Raw genomic sequence first — 22,932 nt, forward strand, 5'->3', positions numbered from 1 at the left:
GACTATATGACAACAGGGAGGTAGTGTGAATGTTTATAGGGCTGACTATAGGACAACATGGAGGTAGTGTGAATGTCTATAGTGCTGACTATATGACAACATGGAGGTAGTGTGAATGTTTATAGGGCTGACTATATGACAACAGGGAGGTAGTGTGAATGTTTATAGGGCTGACTATAGGACAACATGGAGGTAGTGTGAATGTCTATAGTGCTGACTATATGACAACAGGGAGGCAGTGTGAATGTCTATAGGGCTGATTATAGTAGTGTGAATGTCTATAGGGCTGACTATATGACAACATGGAGGTAGTGTGAATGTCTATAGGGCTGATTATATGACAACAGGGAGGCAGTGTGAATGTCTATAGGGCTGATTATAGGACAACAGGGAGGTAGTGTGAATGTTTATAGGGCTGACTATATGACAACAGGGAGGATGTGAATGTTTAGGGCTGATTATAGGACAACATGGAGGTAGTGTGAATGTCTATAGGGCTGATTATAGGACAACATGGAGGTAGTGTGAATGTCTATAGGGCTGACTATAGGACAACATGGAGGTAGTGTGAATGTCTATAGGGCTGATTATATGACAACATGGAGGTAGTGTGAATGTCTATAGGGCTGACTATATGACAACATGGAGGTAGTGTGAATGTCTATAGGGCTGATTATATGACAACATGGAGGTAGTGTGAATGTTTATAGGGCTGACTATATGACAACATGGAGGCAGTGTGAATGTCTATAGGGCTGATTATAGGACAACATGGAGGCAGTGTGAATGTTTATAGGGCTGACTATAGGACAACATGGAGGTAGTGTGAATGTCTATAGGGCTGATTATAGGACAACATGGAGGCAGTGTGAATGTCTATAGTGCTGATTATAGGACAACATGGAGGTAATGTGAATGTTTATAGGGCTGATTATAGGACAACATGGAGGTAGTGTGAATGTTTATAGGGCTGATTATATGACAACATGGAGGTAGTGTGAATGTCTATAGGGCTGATTATATGACAACATGGAGGTAGTGTGAATGTCTATAGGGCTGACTATATGACAACATGGAGGTAGTGTGAATGTTTATAGGGCTGACTATATGACAACATGGAGGTAGTGTGAATGTCTATAGGGCTGACTATATGACAACATGGAGGTAAGTGTGAATGTCTATAGGGCTGACTATATGACAACAGGGAGGTAGTGTGAATGTTTATAGGGCTGACTATAGGACAACATGGAGGTAGTGTGAATGTCTATAGTGCTGACTATATGACAACATGGAGGTAGTGTGAATGTCTATAGGGCTGACTATATGACAACAGGGAGGCAGTGTGAATGTCTATAGGGCTGATTATATGACAACAGGGAGGTAGTGTGAATGTTTATAGGGCTGACTATAGGACAACATGGAGGTAGTGTGAATGTTTATAGTGCTGATATATGACAACATGGAGGTAGTGTGAATGTCTATAGGGCTGACTATATGACAACAGGGAGGCAGTGTGAATGTCTATAGGGCTGATTATATGACAACAGGGAGGTAGTGTGAATGTTTATAGGGCTGACTATAGGACAACATGGAGGTAGTGTGAATGTTTATAGGGCTGATTATAGGACAACAGGGAGGTAGTGTGAATGTTTATAGGGCTGACTATATGACAACAGGGAGGTAGTGTGAATGTTTATAGGGCTGATTATAGGACAACATGGAGGTAGTGTGAATGTCTATAGGGCTGACTATAGGACAACATGGAGGTAGTGTGAATGTCTATAGGGCTGACTATATGACAACATGGAGGTAGTGTGAATGTCTATAGGGCTGATTATAGGACAACATGGAGGTAGTGTGAATGTCTATAGGGCTGACTATAGGACAACATGGAGGTAGTGTGAATGTCTATAGGGCTGATTATAGGACAACATGGAGGTAGTGTGAATGTCTATAGGGCTGATTATAGGACAACAGGGAGGTAGTGTGAATGTCTATAGGGCTGGCTATAGGACAACATGGAGGTAGTGTGAATGTCTATAGGGCTGATTATAGGACAACATGGAGGCAGTGTGAATGTCTATAGGGCTGATTATAGGACAACATGGAGGCAGTGTGAATGTTTATAGGGCTGATTATAGGACAACATGGAGGTAGTGTGAATGTCTATAGGGCTGACTATATGACAACATGGAGGTAGTGTGAATGTCTATAGGGCTGATTATAGGACAACATGGAGGCAGTGTGAATGTCTATAGGGCTGATTATAGGACAACATGGAGGCAGTGTGAATGTTTATAGGGCTGATTATAGGACAACATGGAGGTAGTGTGAATGTCTATAGGGCTGATTATAGGACAACATGGAGGTAGTGTGAATGTCTATAGTGCTGATTATAGGACAACATGGAGGTAGTGTGAATGTCTATAGGGCTGACTATATGACAACATGGAGGTAGTGTGAATGTCTATAGGGCTGACTATATGACAACATGGAGGTAGTGTGAATGTCTATAGGGCTGATTATAGGACAACATGGAGGTAGTGTGAATGTCTATAGTGCTGATTATAGGACAACATGGAGGTAATGTGAATGTCTAAAGTGCTGATTATAGGACAACATGGAGGTAATGTGAATGTCTATAGTGCTGACTATAGGACAACAGGGAGGCAGTGTGAATGTCTATAGTGCTGACTATAGGACAACATGGAGGTAGTGTGAATGTCTATAGGGCTGACTATATGACAACATGGAAGTAGTGTGAATGTCTATAGGGCTGACTATATGACAACATGGAGGTAGTGTGAATGTCTATAGGGCTGATTATATGACAACAGGGAGGCAGTGTGAATGTCTATAGGGCTGATTATATGACAACAGGGAGGTAGTGTGAATGTTTATAGGGCTGACTATATGACAACAGGGAGGTAGTGTGAATGTTTATAGGGCTGATTATAGGACAACATGGAGGTAGTGTGAATGTCTATAGGGCTGACTATAGGACAACATGGAGGTAGTGTGAATGTCTATAGGGCTGACTATATGACAACATGGAGGTAGTGTGAATGTCTATAGGGCTGATTATAGGACAACATGGAGGTAGTGTGAATGTCTATAGGGCTGACTATAGGACAACATGGAGGTAGTGTGAATGTCTATAGGGCTGATTATAGGACAACATGGAGGTAGTGTGAATGTCTATAGGGCTGATTATAGGACAACAGGGAGGTAGTGTGAATGTCTATAGGGCTGACTATAGGACAACATGGAGGTAGTGTGAATGTCTATAGGGCTGATTATAGGACAACATGGAGGTAGTGTGAATGTCTATAGGGCTGATTATATGACAACATGGAGGTAGTGTGAATGTCTATAGGGCTGACTATATGACAACATGGAGGTAGTGTGAATGTTTATAGGGCTGACTATATGACAACATGGAGGTAGTGTGAATGTCTATAGGGCTGACTATATGACAACATGGAGGTAGTGTGAATGTTTATAGGGCTGACTATATGACAACAGGGAGGTAGTGTGAATGTTTATAGGGCTGACTATAGGACAACATGGAGGTAGTGTGAATGTCTATAGTGCTGACTATAGGACAACATGGAGGTAGTGTGAATGTCTATAGGGCTGACTATATGACAACATGGAGGTAGTGTGAATGTTTATAGGGCTGACTATATGACAACAGGGAGGTAGTGTGAATGTTTATAGGGCTGACTATAGGACAACATGGAGGTAGTGTGAATGTCTATAGTGCTGACTATATGACAACATGGAGGTAGTGTGAATGTCTATAGGGCTGACTATATGACAACAGGGAGGCAGTGTGAATGTCTATAGGGCTGATTATATGACAACAGGGAGGTAGTGTGAATGTTTATAGGGCTGACTATAGGACAACATGGAGGTAGTGTGAATGTTTATAGGGCTGATTATAGGACAACAGGGAGGTAGTGTGAATGTTTATAGGGCTGACTATATGACAACAGGGAGGTAGTGTGAATGTTTATAGGGCTGATTATAGGACAACATGGAGGTAGTGTGAATGTCTATAGGGCTGACTATAGGACAACATGGAGGTAGTGTGAATGTCTATAGGGCTGACTATATGACAACATGGAGGTAGTGTGAATGTCTATAGGGCTGATTATAGGACAACATGGAGGTAGTGTGAATGTCTATAGGGCTGACTATAGGACAACATGGAGGTAGTGTGAATGTCTATAGGGCTGATTATAGGACAACATGGAGGTAGTGTGAATGTCTATAGGGCTGATTATAGGACAACATGGAGGCAGTGTGAATGTCTATAGGGCTGATTATAGGACAACATGGAGGCAGTGTGAATGTTTATAGGGCTGATTATAGGACAACATGGAGGTAGTGTGAATGTCTATAGGGCTGATTATAGGACAACATGGAGGTAGTGTGAATGTCTATAGTGCTGATTATAGGACAACATGGAGGTAGTGTGAATGTCTATAGGGCTGACTATATGACAACATGGAGGTAGTGTGAATGTCTATAGGGCTGACTATATGACAACATGGAGGTAGTGTGAATGTCTATAGGGCTGATTATAGGACAACATGGAGGTAGTGTGAATGTCTATAGTGCTGATTATAGGACAACATGGAGGTAATGTGAATGTCTATAGTGCTGATTATAGGACAACATGGAGGTAATGTGAATGTCTATAGTGCTGACTATAGGACAACAGGGAGGCAGTGTGAATGTCTATAGTGCTGATTATCTGACAACAGGGAGGCAGTGTGAATGTCTATAGGGCTGATTATATGACAACAGGGAGGTAGTGTGAATGTTTATAGGGCTGACTATAGGACAACATGGAGGTAGTGTGAATGTCTATAGGGCTGATTATAGGACAACATGGAGGTAGTGTGAATGTCTATAGGGCTGATTATAGGACAACATGGAGGCAGTGTGAATGTCTATAGGGCTGATTATAGGACAACATGGAGGCAGTGTGAATGTTTATAGGGCTGATTATAGGACAACATGGAGGTAGTGTGAATGTCTATAGGGCTGATTATAGGACAACATGGAGGTAGTGTGAATGTCTATAGTGCTGATTATAGGACAACATGGAGGTAGTGTGAATGTCTATAGGGCTGACTATATGACAACAGGGAGGTAGTGTGAATGTTTATAGGGCTGACTATAGGACAACATGGAGGTAGTGTGAATGTCTATAGGGCTGACTATATGACAACATGGAGGTAGTGTGAATGTCTATAGGGCTGATTATATGACAACATGGAGGCAGTGTGAATGTTTATAGGGCTGATTATATGACAACAGGGAGGTAGTGTGAATGTTTATAGGGCTGACTATATGACAACAGGGAGGTAGTGTGAATGTTTATAGGGCTGATTATATGACAACATGGAGGCAGTGTGAATGTTTATAGGGCTGATTATATGACAACAGGGAAGTAGTGTGAATGTCTATAGGGCTGATTATATGACAACAGGGAGGTAGTGTGAATGTCTATAGGGCTGACTATAGGACAACATGGAGGTAGTGTGAATGTCTATAGGGCTGATTATAGGACAACATGGAGGCAGTGTGAATGTCTATAGGGCTTATTATAGGACAACATGGAGGCAGTGTGAATGTTTATAGGGCTGATTATAGGACAACATGGAGGTAGTGTGAATGTCTATAGTGCTGATTATAGGACAACATGGAGGTAGTGTGAATGTCTATAGGGCTGACTATATGACAACATGGAGGTAGTGTGAATGTCTATAGGGCTGATTATAGGACAACATGGAGGTAGTGTGAATGTCTATAGGGCTGACTATAGGACAACATGGAGGTAGTGTGAATGTCTATAGGGCTGATTATAGGACAACATGGAGGTAGTGTGAATGTCTATAGGGCTGATTATAGGACAACAGGGAGGTAGTGTGAATGTCTATAGGGCTGACTATAGGACAACATGGAGGTAGTGTGAATGTCTATAGGGCTGATTATAGGACAACATGGAGGCAGTGTGAATGTCTATAGGGCTGATTATAGGACAACATGGAGGCAGTGTGAATGTTTATAGGGCTGATTATAGGACAACATGGAGGTAGTGTGAATGTCTATAGGGCTGACTATATGACAACATGGAGGTAGTGTGAATGTCTATAGGGCTGATTATAGGACAACATGGAGGCAGTGTGAATGTCTATAGGGCTTATTATAGGACAACATGGAGGCAGTGTGAATGTTTATAGGGCTGATTATAGGACAACATGGAGGTAGTGTGAATGTCTATAGTGCTGATTATAGGACAACATGGAGGTAGTGTGAATGTCTATAGGGCTGACTATATGACAACATGGAGGTAGTGTGAATGTCTATAGGGCTGACTATATGACAACATGGAGGTAGTGTGAATGTCTATAGGGCTGATTATAGGACAACATGGAGGTAGTGTGAATGTCTATAGTGCTGATTATAGGACAACATGGAGGTAATGTGAATGTCTATAGTGCTGACTATAGGACAACAGGGAGGCAGTGTGAATGTCTATAGTGCTGACTATAGGACAACATGGAGGTAGTGTGAATGTCTATAGTGCTGATTATAGGACAACATGGAGGTAATGTGAATGTCTATAGTGCTGACTATAGGACAACAGGGAGGCAGTGTGAATGTCTATAGGGCTGATTATATGACAACAGGGAGGTAGTGTGAATGTTTATAGGGCTGACTATAGGACAACATGGAGGTAGTGTGAATGTCTATAGGGCTGACTATATGACAACATGGAGGTAGTGTGAATGTCTATAGGGCTGATTATATGACAACATGGAGGCAGTGTGAATGTTTATAGGGCTGATTATATGACAACAGGGAGGTAGTGTGAATGTTTATAGGGCTGACTATATGACAACAGGGAGGTAGTGTGAATGTTTATAGGGCTGATTATATGACAACATGGAGGCAGTGTGAATGTTTATAGGGCTGATTATATGACAACAGGGAAGTAGTGTGAATGTCTATAGGGCTGATTATATGACAACAGGGAGGTAGTGTGAATGTTTATAGGGCTGACTATAGGACAACATGGAGGTAGTGTGAATGTTTATAGGGCTGATTATATGACAACAGGGAGGTAGTGTGAATGTTTATAGGGCTGACTATAGGACAACAGGGAGGTAGTGTGAATGTTTATAGGGCTGACTATAGGACAACATGGAGGTAGTGTGAATGTTTATAGGGCTGATTATATGACAACAGGGAGGTAGTGTGAATGTTTATAGGGCTGATTATATGACAACAGGGAGGTAGTGTGAATGTTTATAGGGCTGACTATAGGACAACATGGAGGTAGTGTGAATGTTTATAGGGCTGACTATATGACAACAGGGAGGTAGTGTGAATGTTTATAGGGCTGACTATATGACAACAGGGAGGTAGTGTGAATGTTTATAGGGCTGATTATAGGACAACATGGAGGTAGTGTGAATGTCTATAGGGCTGACTATAGGACAACATGGAGGTAGTGTGAATGTCTATAGGGCTGACTATATGACAACATGGAGGTAGTGTGAATGTCTATAGGGCTGACTATAGGACAACATGGAGGTAGTGTGAATGTCTATAGGGCTGACTATAGGACAACATGGAGGTAGTGTGAATGTCTATAGGGCTGACTATAGGACAACATGGAGGTAGTGTGAATGTTTATAGGGCTGATTATAGGACAACATGGAGGTAGTGTGAATGTCTATAGGGCTGACTATAGGACAACATGGAGGTAGTGTGAATGTCTATAGGGCTGACTATATGACAACATGGAGGTAGTGTGAATGTTTATAGGGCTGACTATATGACAACAGGGAGGTAGTGTGAATGTTTATAGGGCTGATTATAGGACAACATGGAGGTAGTGTGAATGTCTATAGGGCTGACTATAGGACAACATGGAGGTAGTGTGAATGTCTATAGGGCTGACTATATGACAACATGGAGGTAGTGTGAATGTCTATAGGGCTGACTATATGACAACATGGAGGTAGTGTGAATGTCTATAGGGCTGATTATAGGACAACATGGAGGTAGTGTGAATGTCTATAGGGCTGACTATATGACAACATGGAGGTAGTGTGAATGTTTATAGGGCTGACTATATGACAACATGGAGGTAGTGTGAATGTCTATAGGGCTGATTATATGACAACATGGAGGTAGTGTGAATGTCTATAGGGCTGATTATAGGACAACATGGAGGTAGTGTGAATGTCTATAGTGCTGATTATAGGACAACATGGAGGTAATGTGAATGTCTATAGGGCTGACTATATGACAACATGGAGGTAGTGTGAATGTCTATAGGGCTGACTATATGACAACATGGAGGTAGTGTGAATGTCTATAGGGCTGATTATAGGACAACATGGAGGTAATGTGAATGTTTATAGGGCTGATTATAGGACAACATGGAGGTAGTGTGAATGTCTATAGTGCTGATTATAGGACAACATGGAGGTAATGTGAATGTCTATAGGGCTGACTATATGACAACATGGAGGTAATGTGAATGTTTATAGGGCTGACTATATGACAACATGGAGGTAGTGTGAATGTCTATAGGGCTGATTATAGGACAACATGGAGGTAATGTGAATGTTTATAGGGCTGATTATAGTACAACATGGAGGTAGTGTGAATGTCTATAGTGCTGATTATAGGACAACATGGAGGTAGTGTGAATGTCTATAGGGCTGACCTGGAACGACCAAGAGGCTCAGTCATATCATTATTTTACAGCTGACTTCCCTTTGTGCAGACCTGTCAGTTTACGGTGTTGGTATGGCAGTGATAGCCTGTCCTGTCACCTCCAGAGATACCAACGCGCGCGTGTGTGTGTGTGTGTGTGTGTGTGTGTGTGTGTGTGTGTGTGTGTGTGTGTGTGTGTGTGTGTGTGTGTGTGTGTGTGTGTGTGTGTGTGTGTGTGTGTGTGTGTGTGTGTGTGTGTGTGTGTGTGTGTGTGTGTGTGTGTGTGTGTGCGTGCGTGCAGAAATACGTGACTGCGATAAATTGATCAATAAGTGTTTGTGTAACTTTACCGTTGGTGAACGTGCTGAGTCTTTATTAACCCATCTCTTTCAACACACCTGTGGTTTTCCCCTGCTCAGACGTTGCATGCGTCAACCAATGGTTGCCTGCCATGTCATCAGCTGTAACGTCAGGCATCAGATTGCTATAACATACTGTATGATGTGGTTAGCTGATGCGCAAAATACTTATCCAGGCGTTGTAAGATCTGGCATGCATCAGCAATGTCTGAGCAGGGGAACACGACCGCCGTCTTCCCATGACCCTATTGTGTCGCTGCGTTTTGCTGAAGCTCATTGGCTGAGTGAAAAATGAGCAGTTTATACAATGCTTAGCCTGTAACACTTGCTGGGCTGACGCCGAGAGAGAGAAAGAGAGAGAGAAAGAGAGAATGAAAGAGAGAGAAAACAAGAAAGAGAGAGCGAGAGAGAAAGAGAAAGAGAGAGCGAGAGAGAGAAAGAAAGAAAGAAAGAGAGAGAAAGAGAGAGAGAAAGGGAACGAGAGAAAGAGAACGAGAGAAAGAGAGAGAGAGATTTATTCTGATTACATCCCAGGGACGTCAATATCTCCTGCGAGCAGCGACTGCTAACACCACAAACACTCCATCACCCTCAGCTGGCAATTAGATACCATAATAAATGATCCAATAAACCACCCTCCGTTCCCCTCTCTCCATCTCTCCCTCCACCCACTCTACTCTCTCTCTCCTCATCTCTCCCTCCACCCTCTCTACTCTCTCTCTCCATCTCTCCCTCCACCCACTATACTCTCTCTCTCATCATCTCTCCCTCCACCCTCTCTACTCTCTCTCTCTCTCCATCTCTCCCTCCACCCTCTCTACTCTCTCTCTCCATCTCTCCCTCCATCCACTCTACTCTCTCTCTCCTCATCTCTCCCTCCACCCTCTCTACTCTCTCTCTCTCCATCTCTCCCTCCACCCTCTCTACTCTCTCTCTCCATCTCTCCCTCCACCCACTCTCTACTCTCTCTCTCTGTCTCTCCCTCCGCCCACTCTACTCTCTCTCTCCATCTCTCCCTCCACCCACTCTCTACTCTCTCTCTCTCCATCTCTCCCTCCACCCACTCTCTACTCTCGCTCTCTCTCCTCATCTCTCCCCACACTCTTTATCTTCCCCTCTCTCCATCTCTCCCTCCACCCACTCTCTACTCTCTCTCCATCTCTCCCTCCACCCACTCTCTACTCTCTCTCTCTCTCTCCATCTCTCCCTCCACCCACTCTCTACTCTATCTCCATCTCTCCCTCCACCCACTCTCTACTCTCTCTCTGTCTCTCCCTCCACCCACTCTACTCTCTCTCTCCATCTCTCCCTCCCTCCACCCACTCTCTACTCTCTCTCTCTCCATCTCTCCCTCCACCCACTCTCTCCTCTCTCTCTCTCCATCTCTCCCTCCACCCACTCTCTACTCTCTCTCTCTGTCTCTCCCTCCGCCCACTCTACTCTCTCTCTCCATCTCTCCCTCCCTCCACCCACTCTCTACTCTCTCTCTCTCCATCTCTCCCTCCACCCACTCTCTACTCTCTCTCTCTCCTCATCTCTCCCCACACTCTTTATCTTCCCCTCTCTCCATCTCTTCCTCCACCCACTCTCTACTCTCTCTCTCTCCCGCCACCCACTCTCTACTCTCTCTCTCTCTCCTCATCTCTCCCTCCCTCCACCCACTCTCTACTCTCTCTCTCTCCATCTCTCCCTCCACCCACTCTCTACTCTCTCTCTCTCCATCTCTCCCTCCACCCACTCTCTACTCTCTCTCTCTGTCTCTCCCTCCGCCCACTACTCTCTCTCTCCATCTCTCCCTCCACCCACTCTCTACTCTCTCTCTCTCCATCTCTCCCTCCACCCACTCTCTATTCTCTCTCTCTCCTCATCTCTCCCCACACTCTTTATCTCCCCCTCTCTCCATCTCTCCCTCCACCCACTCTCTACTCTCTCTCCATCTCTTCCTCCACCCACTCTCTACTCTCTCTCTCTCTCTCTCTCTCCATCTCTCCCTCCACCCACTCTCTACTCTCTCTCCATCTCTCCATCTCTCCCTCCACCAACTCTCTACTCTCTCTCCATCTCTCCCTCCACCCACTCTCTACTCTCTCTCCATCTCTCCCTCCACCCACTCTCTCTCTCTCTCCATCTCTCCCTCCACCCACTCTCTCTCTCTCCTCATCTCTCCCTCCACCCACTCTCTACTCTCTCTCTCCTCATCTCTCCCCCACTTTTTATCTTCCCCTCTCTCCATCTCTCCCTCCACCCACTCTCTACTCTCTCTCTCTCCTCATCTCTCCCTCCATCCACTCTCTACTCTCTCTCTCCTCATCTCTCCCTCCACCCACACTCTTTATCTTCCCCTCTCTCCATCTCTCCCTCCACCCACTCTCTACTCTCTCTCTCTCTCTCCTCATCTCTCCCTACACTCTTTATCTTCCCCTCTCTCCATCTCTCCCTCCACCCACTCTCTACTCTCTCTCTCTCCTCATCTCTCCCCCCACTCTTTATCTTCCCCTCTCTCCATCTCTCCCTCCACCCACTCTCTACTCTCTATCTCTCCTCATCTCTCCCTCCACCCACTCTCTACTCTCTATCTCTCCTCATCTCTCCCTCCACCCACTCTCTACTCTCTCTCTCTCCTCATCTCTCCCTCCACCCACTCTCTACTCTCTCTCTCTCCTCATCTCTCCCCACACTCTTTATCTTCCCCTCTCTCCATCTCTCCCTCCACCCACTCTCTACTCTCTCTCTCCTCATCTCTCCCCACACTCTTTATCCTCCCCTCTCTCCATCTCTCCCTCCACCCACTCTCTACTCTCTCTCTCCTCATCTCTCCCCACACTCTTTATCTTCCCCTCTCTCCATCTCTCCCTCCACCCACTCTCTACTCTCTCTCTCCTCATCTCCCCCCCCCACTCTTTATCTTCCCCTCTATCACTCTCTCCTTCATCCTCTACCTCTCTCTCTCTCTTCTCCCAGCCATAAAACCTTCCTATACAGCGCTAGTGTCTATCACAGTGTGTTCTTGGAGGCATGAAAATCTTGGAGCCATGAGAATCTGTGCTCATTAGAGATGTCAGCTTCCCACCCAGGCATTGCAGAATAGCGAGACCAGCCTCTTATAAACAGTACACAGAGGATATACAGACACACACAGAGAGGCAAGAGACACACACACACACACACACTTTGATGAGAAGTGACACCTGAACTGTACTGTGTTACTATTCATTCCCAGTACCGCTTGAACTGTTTAGAGACAAAAACAGTCTTTGAAAGTGTGCCTGCAGTGCTGCTGTTCTAAGATTGTTTCTCTTCCAAACAGCCTGATTAAGCTGACCTTCAGGCAGAGGGAAATCATTAGGAGGTGTTTGAGTAGTGTGAACATCCTGTAATGAAGTATTCACACAGCCATAGGTAACCAATTCTTCAGGATATCAATTTACTGGAGAGCAGCACACCTTCCACAGCCCGACATGAATAAAAAAGACGAGTCATTGTTGCAGTGACTAGTGTCTAGCGTATATTTTGGTTCGGGACTTTTTCACAAAGCACAAAATACATCTGAAATGTCAAATGAAGTTTACAATGAAACTTGGTTTTAATTGCAACCTTTCATCAGGTTGTTATTGTGAAATAGTGTATTAAATAACCTACCAGGTTAAATAAAGATAATATTAATAGACAATGTGAAACAATAAACCACATCAACATTTGAGTAGCGCATACCCAAAATGGCCACCACGATGTCATCCTTGAGGATTTCGATGGACCCTCGTGACAAGAAGTAGAGGGCAGTAAGCACGTCTCCACAGTGGACCAGTGTGTCGCCCGGTGGGGAGTGAGTGGTCTTGAACCTCATGGCCAGGGCCCTCAGGCAGCCCTTAGTAGCCCCTTGGAATGCCTTGCAGCCCTGGAGCAGACTCGCGTTGAGGTGGAGGCAGATATCAGCCTGGAGACACTCAGGGAAACCCTTTAGGACCTGGGGGCGTGAAAAGACAGGCCACAGCAATAGGAGAATGGTCAGATAGGACTGGGATGGATTTGTCTGTGGTGTTGTCAGAGATGTGCTGTCAAACTAACTCGAGATGTCTTTGGGTGTGGGTCTGGTTTGAGTTTGCGAGTCAGATATGGTTTGGAATCCAGAGTGGGTTGATACAATTGCCAATTGTGTTTTGGGTCTTCTTCTCAAAATCGAAATACTGCATTGTCATATGTGACTGTTTGAGGGGGGGTATTTTTATGGCATCTTTCCATAGTCTTTAATCAGAGTACTAGCAGGTGGGGGTAAACAGATGGATATCCAACACTGCTATACAAGACACAACAAACTAGGAAAACATGGAAACAAACATGGAAACACATCTTCCCTTTGATTAACAAATAATTAGCACAAGTGTGCTCATGAGGGAGCTTTCTATCTTAGTGGGGTATCATTAGTGTCTGTGATTCAGATTTATCATAAAAATTAGTAAATAAAAGACTTACCTCAACTGAATTAACCTGTTATGTCATTTAGAGTTTAAGGATCAGAGTGACACAAGTATTTCAACTACTTAAATTACTACATGCTTAAATGCATATAGTTTCAATGGAAAAAATGTCACCTAAATTATTCAGTATCATGATATTAATGCCCACAATTGGAAAACAAGTAATTTGCCTGGGACTGAACACCACACTCGGTTACAGGTTAAAGGTCATGAGATGACTGTAAATAGAGGAGAAAATCTTGAACTGTGACATCACAGGGGACCAAAGGGCAAGGGAAGGCTTCAAACACACAAAAGGGGAAAATGAAACAATGAAACATTCTTACTCTATATTACATACAAAATCTAAATTTCTTGAAAAAGAGAGGCTATTTTTCATTAGTTGGGGAAAAAATCATAGCAGAAGATTTTGGAAAGGAGAGATTGAACAACATTTGGCAAGTGCAGGTACAATATCGCTGGACATGTGTGCCAAGCCTCCCACATTGAGGGAAACCTGGCAGTGCCAAGCTGTCTGTGCCTCTCCCATTGGCAGTATTCACAGCTTGGTAACTACCAGATAAAATTATGTGATTGTGTTTGAATACACAGATTTCATGCAAACGGCGACCTTGTGGCAAGCCACATGCAAGTCAGTCCGTGATGGACAATATGGGCTGCTAGAAGCACTGAGGGTTATACTACTGGCTGGCATGCAATGTGGAAGTCAGTATGTACACTGAGTGTACAAAACATTAAGAACATCTGCTCTTTCCAGGTGAAAGCTATGATCCCTTATTGATGTCACTTGTTAAATCCACTTCAGTCAGTGTAGATGAAGGGGAGTAGACAGGTTCAAGAAGGATTTTTAAGCCTTGAGACAATTGAGACATGGATTGTGTATGTATGCCATTCAGAGGGTGAATGGGCAACACAAAATATTTAAGTGCCTCTGAACAGGGGTATGGCAGTAGGTGCCAGGCGCACCGGTTTGAGTGTGCCAAGAACTGCAACACTGCTGGGTTTTTCACGCTCAACAGTTTCTCGTGTGTACCAAGAATGGTCCACCACGCAAAGGACATCCAGCCAACTTGACACAACTATGGGACGCATTGGAGTCAACATGGGCCAGCATCCCTGTGGAAAGCTTTCGACACCTTGTAGTCCATGTCCCGACGAATTGAGGCTGTTCTGAGGGCCACAGGGGGGTTGCAACTCAATATTAGGAAGGTGTTCTTAATGTTTTCTATACTCAGTGTACATGACATGATCTAGAGAAGGCTACAGTATTTAAAAGTAACTGGGGAGCATGCCTTCAAATGAACATGCTGTTTTTTCTAGACTATAAAGGCGAAGTTATGGATTTTATGGATAAATGTATTCTTTGATTTACATCTTGGTCTACGATTTTACTACACTCTGCCATTTTTGAAAACAACACGTTTCAGAGGGAAATAAGTTAACACTATTATCTGTGAACATAGTACCTCCTGCTCTTACCAGAGTGGTGAAGTCATTCCATTTGACATGACGCAGACATGGAAAAGACACATTTCTATAAGTACAGTTAACATCACCAGGGGAAAAGCCGGTTTACATACAGTATCCATGGCTTTCATTCTAGAGTTTAGAATCCTAATCAAGATCATAATAATGTCATATAACCATGTCGCTAAGGGAACACACTAGGCTTTGTGTTAATGGTAAGAACCGTCTTGGAGACAAGGTTGTTTAACGTCAGAAAAAACATTGAACAGCTTCACAGAGAAGCTAAGTACTGTAGGAGAAACACAGCAATGCAGTAACATAACCGCATCGTCAAACTGTGGGGCTGAACATTAAACACCTATTGAAGGACAACAGCAATCTGAATCAGCAATCTGAGACTTAACCATTATGCATACCCTTATCCCACCATAAGAATAACGCTAACACACACACACACACACACACACACACACACACACACACACACACACACACACACACACACACACACACACACACACACACACACACACACACACACACACACATACACATACACACACAGACACAAACGCGCACACTCACAGCTTCCCAACCAATTACACCCACACCCACCCCCACCCTCCTCCCCACACAACCCCCACACACTCCCCCTATTCGCACCATATTCATGTCGATGCCGTTGGTGTAGTTCCAGGCATGTTGGAAGTACTCCTCCAGGCGTTGCCTCAGTGGGTTGGGGATCTGGTGGAAGCGGATGAATTCTTTGACCCGGAGCATCTGCAGATGGTACCGCGCCGTACCGGAGTACAACCGCTGGATGATGGCCGACACATTACCAAAGATACTGGCGTACATCAGGGCTGCGAGAGGGAGAATCACACCAGACAGGAGATCATCATGTCGTCATCACTGTTAGCAATATTCTAATTTCCCTTAATTAATCAGTAGCTAGGAATATAGTAGTACAATAACTTATAGAGTAGTACTACTTGGCTTTACAGTAATAGTGATTCATTGTAGAAATATGTATAATGTATTCATTTGTTTGTTCGTTCATTGATTCCATCTGTTTTCAGTCCTAGTACAGTCTACACACTCACAGCCAATCAGCATGACACAGATGGAGAAGATCTTCTCGGAGTTGGTGTTGGGGGAGACGTTGCCAAAGCCCACGCTGGTCAGGCTACTGAAGGTAAAATAGAGGGCCGTGACGTATTTGTCCTTGATGGACGGGCCAGAGCTGGGGTCACTGTAGTTGTACCTAGGTGGTGAGACGGTACACTCAGTTCATGGTTCAATACATTTCGTGGTATTTTTCCTACAGTATTATCCCAACATAATTTTGTGGAAAGTATCATTTTTTCATTGAACCTTTATTTAACTAGGCAAGTCAGATTAAGAACAAATTCTTATTTACAATGACCAAACCCAGACGACGCTGGGCCAATTGTGCGCCGCCCTATGGGACTCCCTATCACGGCCGGTTGTGATACAGCCTGGAATTGAACCAAGGTGTCTGTAGTGACGTCTCAAGCACTGAGATGCAGTGCCTTAGACCGCTGCGCCACTTGGTTTTACCAATATTTCTTAGTTGAATTAACAAATCATGACGTTCTTTCCTATCATTCAACTGCATCGTTATTAAAGAGTCATGTGATACAGTAAATAGTATTGGGGTACATTGAGGCACAAGTCCATGGTACATATTGTTACGATATTCAGTAATTCAGTATATTTTATCTTGCCTAGTACCTCTTTCCAATGGACACGCCCAGGTTATCCAGCCAGCCAATCTTGTGCTCCAGATAGGGCTTCTCCACATTGCCGATGGCGTACCAGATGCAGGCCAGCCAATGGGCAATGAGGGCGAAGATGCACATGAGGAGCATAAGGACGGCGGCGCCGTACTCTGAATATCGGTCCAGCTTACGGGCCACGCGAACTAGTCGGAGCAACCGGGCGGTCTTCAGCAGGCCAATCAGAGTGGTGGTCTGAGGGGACATAGAAGTAAACAGAGCTGTGATTGGCTGGGGGTTTGAGTGTTGCAGTATAGTGCAGACACGTTATTTGTTAATTGGATGCACCACAACAGGAAGCAATTTGTTGTTATTAGAGGTACCCTTAAGGTCACTGTTACAATCAAGCTTGGCTGAATGACCACAATCCAGTTTCTTATTCCAGTTTCTAAATCACTGAATATGACAGTGGGTCAATGGAAGTGACCTCTGCAAAAAAATAGACTGCTGTCTAAACCAGCAGAGAGCAGTGGCAATAATATAAATTATAATATAACATATTTCCATCACTCTAAAATGTTGTTATGAGGAGTGAGGAGGATTTATCAAGCCTACATACTGATACTAAGATGACTGCAGAAAAAAATATGTTCCTAAAGAACAATAAAGAAAATGACAGAGAACGTCCAAGTCTTCCAGCCAGGCAGCATGAAGCAAACACCACGTCTCTTCTGTCCTCCCACCCCTCCTGCCTTCTGTTCACTTTCATTTAAACAGCCTTAATCCTGGCATCTCTCCATCTCTGTTCCTGCCCAGCTAAATTAACACGGTGACCAAAAAATAAATAAACGACCACGGCCTGCCATGAGATAAGAGCGGATTTATTGGCGTCACACAGTCTGCAAACAGCATAAGTGAGTCTTAGGGAAACGCTAATAGTTTGTTCCCCATCTCATCAGGACTGACGATTATAGTAATATCCTGAGGGATGTCATTACTACTACTCCACAGTCATTACTACTACTCCACAGTCACCCAGGTCTCTGCACCTGTATACATTTATTTACAGGGGGCTTCTCTCGTTTACACATGAGACTCAATTTGACAGTGACTATGGTTCCTTGTCTCATAGAAGGGGGTCTGATTTATGGCGCAACACTGACTCGACTCTGTCACAGGTGAATGTGCTCTGCTGAGGGACACGGATGCTGCTGCTGAGGCTCTGAAAGCTCCATTACAAACTGCCCGGCCCATCCACCCAAATCTTCCCCCTAAATCGCTGCAATCATTTACAGCAGCTTTTGTCTCCTATACTCTTAGAAGAAAAGGTGTTATCTAGAACCTAAAAGGGTTCTTTGGTTGTCCCCTAAGGAGAACTCTTTGAAGAACCCTTTTGGTTCCAGGTAGAACCCTTTTGGGTTCCATGTAGAACTCTGGAACCAAAAAGGGTTCTCTTATGGGGACAGCCAAAGAACCCTTTTGGAACCCTTTTTTCTAAGAGTGTGCTTCCCAACCGGGAAGAGAAATCAGTCTCAGACAGACAGGGCATATCCTAAATCAATCAGAAATTCTTTCCATGTTTTTAGAATTTATCGTAACTGTTGATCTTGACTGGAATGTCGGATGTGCAGAGTGACTGAGGGGTTTGTGTGCAAAAAGGGGTGGTTTAGTAGGGTATATTAGTTGATGGTTGATTAAAATACTTGCTCAAGTCTGCAGTGCTTGTGAGTTGAAGAGTGGAGAGCTAAAGCTTCTCCCTAACGACCCTGGTGGTAAATGAAATGTGTCCGGGATGGGGTTGGCTAGTCATCTGTGTTGGCCTGTCCACTCTACACAACCCCTGATAGGCAGACAGCACATGACGGTTTATGTTCAACCACTGTCTGAAATAGAAGACATAATCCCATAGGCTACCGGCTACAACAGGGTTTTCTAACTACGCTCATGGGCCCCGATCCCGATTTAGGAATTGATGCCTTTCCTACGATCGATGCCTTTCCTACACACGCCTTTCCTACGCACTCATCAGTATTTGATATACAGACCTACCTTATTTAGTTGCGTAACACGCCCTGCAGGTGTGGCTACCTTGCACACTCTGTATAAATGTAATTCAACCGCTGAAAACCCTCACACTTGCTGGCCAACAGATTTTCTCATGGAGTTTTCATTCTATGGGGTTTTCAGTACATATGTATATCCCTTTAGATAAGGTTTTAATTACAATTTTGTCGACAGACTCAACAGAAAACATTAAGAGAACCGGTTCAGAATATGGGGATCAATGAAAGAACGCCATCTATGCATATTGTTCTCCGTTTCAGCACCAATTAGATTAAAAAATACTCTCGTAGATTATTTAGGCAAATTTTTGGGTTATGAAAGTATGTATGAATCATAAAAAAAAATGTTTGGAGAGTCTTCACGCACTAAATACTGTATATCGATGAATAAAAATACAGTGGTTTGATTCATCCTGAAAGCTGTCATACTCAAGTTCAATTCATGAAATATTGGAAGTTATATAACCTAGAAGTATAACCTGTATAAATATAACCGAATTCTCACTAATCATGGAAGTGTATGACAACGGTCCAGTCACCGTGAACCGTGCGCCAGGCTCCAGGTTTAACCTGCTACGTGTGTTCTGAGTTCCATAATGATTCAAATAGGCTTCATGTCCCAAATTATTGCACAACGTTAGCCAGATATGATCCACTAATGCTAGCGACCCTCAAGAAAATGAATGATGCAAAAATAAATGCATGTGGGTATTACTGACGGTGGCTCCTGGTAGTGGCTAATATTTAACATGATACAAATTGTAAAATAAATCAGAGAAAAGCCTGGGCATATAATCAAAACATTATAAAGCGCATGCATCAACTCGGTAGGTCCAGCCCTACAGAAGCCTATGGGCTTGGGTCTCCACACTTCATCCGTGCAAATTATGAGGGCACACAATAAACATTCTGAATAACGCCACAGCGATTTATATCCTATTTCACTGTGAACAATCATATACATTCCATGTTGATATGATTTTCAGTTTGCTTCCATATGGCTGGTCTCATATTCGTCTCCAGGGACCATAAGGAAAAATCATCTAAAACAATGGCTGTGTATTTACAATCCCCTTCTCCAAACGGATTACTCATTTACCTAGCTCTTATCGATAGATCCTATGAAGTTGTAAATTACAGTGCACGGAAAATTGCATTATTTCTATCAGAAAAAACTAAGTAGATGCTTTTTCCACTTGGAACCGGTAAATTCGCTAGACCTTATTCATGGTTTCATCGTGGTAAAGGTCAGAATTCGATGTATCTGTAGACACATCTCCTCCACACCTTCATTTATTCTAGCTCCACCTCAAACAAATAGAGGGTGAATAGCATGCTATTCTCATGTTTAAATTTAATAAGGTAAGACTACGCATAGACAGAAAAGCCCATCAAAAGGGAATTACGTTGCATTTACGCAAATCTGTGTCCTGTAGAACTACTGTCTGGGTATGCAGGCTTTTGTTTCAGCCCAGCACTGACACACCTGGTTCAAATGATCAACAAATTCAATTCAGACCTCAATTGGATGAATTGGTTGTCGCTGCAGGACTTACACAAAAACCTGTACATGTTATCATAAAATGTAGCCTCTGCTGCTTTTTTCCTGAAAAGTGAGAGACGCTATATTACATGGACACACGCTGTGGCATGTCACCACTCGTCTGTCTGTTCCGCTTCCTCTTCCTGCCATTCACTGACAGCCCCAGACTTAGGGCAACTCTCCAGTACAAGACACCTGATGGTAAATAATGACTCGACAAATCACTGCTCTGACACACCACTGCTCCCTACACATGCTCACTTGTCATCATTTTGCAGGAGACATCTATTTTTTTCTGGAACATCATGTACCCTGTCCTGTCCCGCTCTGTGATGTGCCAGCAAGGGACACACTTAGCAGTCGCTGCTCGGCTGAGATATTGACATCCTGTGGGTGTAATCAGAGTAGATAAATCTTCTCTCTCTCTTCCTCTGTCCCTCTCATACGCAGGAACACATCTCTCCCTCTCACTGCAGTCCAACAATCGTTCTTTTGACCTGCATCTTTCTTGCTCTGTCTTTCCCTCCCTCCTTTTCTAGAGTTGAGAACTTGGAAAGCTACTGTTCCACCTGATGGGCCAACACAGCACAGTACAGCTCGGTTTGACTCAGATTCAGCTCGGCTTAGCAGTGTAAAAAGGGTCTAAGCGTTTTCCCTTACTTCATCCGATCCCGAGCCGAAGATGAGCAGATCAAAGGGGATGGCAGCCACCATGTCGATGAGGAACCAGCCCTTGAAATAGTGGATGGCTATCTTCGCCGGGTGGCTGACCACCTCCTCGTTGAGATTCACATAGGTTGTCCTGAAGTTGATCAATATGTCCACGATGAACATGATGTCCACCATGAGGTCGACCACGTTGAGCGGCGAGCACGAGTAGCCGCACTCCCTCCTCTTCTGCTCCTCTAGGTCGTTGAGGAGGAAGGCGGCGGAGTAGGGCGTGAAGATGGCCGTGTAGATGACCAGCAGCAGGATGAGCCAGTCCCACACCGCTTTGAAGGGGCTGTAGTGGAGGATGGTTAACTTGTCCATGCGCGGCACCTGGAGCTTGTACTCGGGAAGCACATCTGCGCCCAGGGATAGCACCTGAGGAGGAAGGAGGGAGGAGTTAAGAGGAAGTAAAGTGAAGACATGAAGAAAATGGTGGCTTGGATCAATGTATTAGAAGAGCGAATGAATCCTATAGAATCCTAAGGAAATACTTTGAAATTCAAGCTGAAGTCAGTGGGATGTAAATATTGTATAGGGGCCTACTGCAAAAGCCACGATGCTAATGTTGCATTCAAATATTATCTAACACTATTTAAAACGAATGTATATAACAGCCTATATGTAGCCTATTATGGATGCATACTGTACATGTATATGGTCTATACTGTATATAACATTAAGTTAATTCTATGGATGAAAATACACAAAGGTTAACATCATCAGCTTGCCCCTTGTGCTTGGCTGTAGGGAGGATAACTATACATTTATATACAGGTCGCTTAACCTCCTCAGGCATACTATTCATTCTTTATGAGTCGATCACTGGACACTAAACACCGCTGAACTCCCAAGAGGATATCAGTCACGTGGAAATATTGATGGAAGAACAGTGTCTTAACCATCCTTCCAGAACTACAGTACCCATTAGCCACATACACATACTTAAAGAAGTACATGTTCGTTTAGTATCTTACTGTATTAGCCAGCAAATTGCAAACAAGTAATATGACGGGAATGTCCTTGTAGGGGCTTCTACATAGGAAACACCCTATTTAAGGAATGTTTAATCGCATCAATATCCCCACTATTCCAGTTAGAGTATGGCCTGTCCCTGGATAACTTTTAACATCAATATCACAGAGCAGATAATAGTCTCAATGACACTAAGGTGATTATCGTGGTAGGAGGTGGTGGGATATAGTCATTCATTCTGCAGCTTGACACTTCAATGCCAGGGAAGACATTTCTGCCTCTGCTCCTCATGGCTGATTATCACTGTGGCGACACCCAAGGGCAGAGAAGTAATCATTGTAGATGGAGAGAAGAGCAAGCTGAAATAGAGCCTTGGAAATGGAATTAGGGCTCCATTTCGGTCGCCTTCGACATAGAACTAGAATTACTAGAATGGCAATCCCCATTCAAGTCAATGTTCCATGATGGTCCATTCAAGTCATTATTTCCACTATTTCCAATTATTTCCTCCACCATCTAGGCCTACTCCTAGTCGCACCCTGGCAGGGATCGCCTCGGCGACCCCTGTGATTGAGTGGGATGAAGGGCAGAGGGCTTAAGTGATTATAATGAAATTGGTTATTAGATGTCTTCTGTCCCCTCCCCTGTGTGATTACAGGTCAATAGAACAACCCTCCACTATATCACACCCTTTAAAGCAAATCACCAAATAAAGGGCAGAGAGAGAAAAAGCTTTTTCATTATTCATGTCCAGCTACAGTAGTTATCTTCATTGAAAGTTTTGGTAATTAGGCCACAGGCAGTTTTATTTCTTTCATCAAACTGCCCTTTGCTCAAAGTGGAAAAGAAGCACAA

At 43.9% G+C, this 22,932-nt stretch overlaps 1 protein-coding gene across 5 annotated transcripts in view; it reads right to left on the bottom strand.

The window, feature by feature from the left end:
- LOC139532265 (voltage-gated inwardly rectifying potassium channel KCNH7-like) overlaps positions 1-22,932 on the bottom strand; it is a 95,963-nt gene that overhangs the window by 17,111 nt on the left and 55,920 nt on the right. For 4 of the 5 annotated variants that reach the window (XM_071329668.1, XM_071329665.1, XM_071329666.1 and 1 more), the window contains 5 exons: positions 21,055-21,480; positions 16,805-17,043; positions 16,153-16,313; positions 15,713-15,912; positions 12,819-13,071 (listed from right to left, as the gene is read on the bottom strand). In XM_071329668.1, coding sequence (XP_071185769.1) covers positions 12,819-13,071; positions 15,713-15,912; positions 16,153-16,313; positions 16,805-17,043; positions 21,055-21,480 — 1,279 coding nt within the window. The remainder of the gene's footprint in view (positions 1-12,818; positions 13,072-15,712; positions 15,913-16,152; positions 16,314-16,804; positions 17,044-21,054; positions 21,481-22,932) is intronic. The other variant, XM_071329667.1, reaches the window with a different exon arrangement.

The sequence above is a fragment of the Salvelinus alpinus genome, chromosome 10 (genome assembly GCF_045679555.1).
Source record: "Salvelinus alpinus chromosome 10, SLU_Salpinus.1, whole genome shotgun sequence".
Classification (NCBI taxonomy): domain Eukaryota; kingdom Metazoa; phylum Chordata; class Actinopteri; order Salmoniformes; family Salmonidae; genus Salvelinus; species Salvelinus alpinus.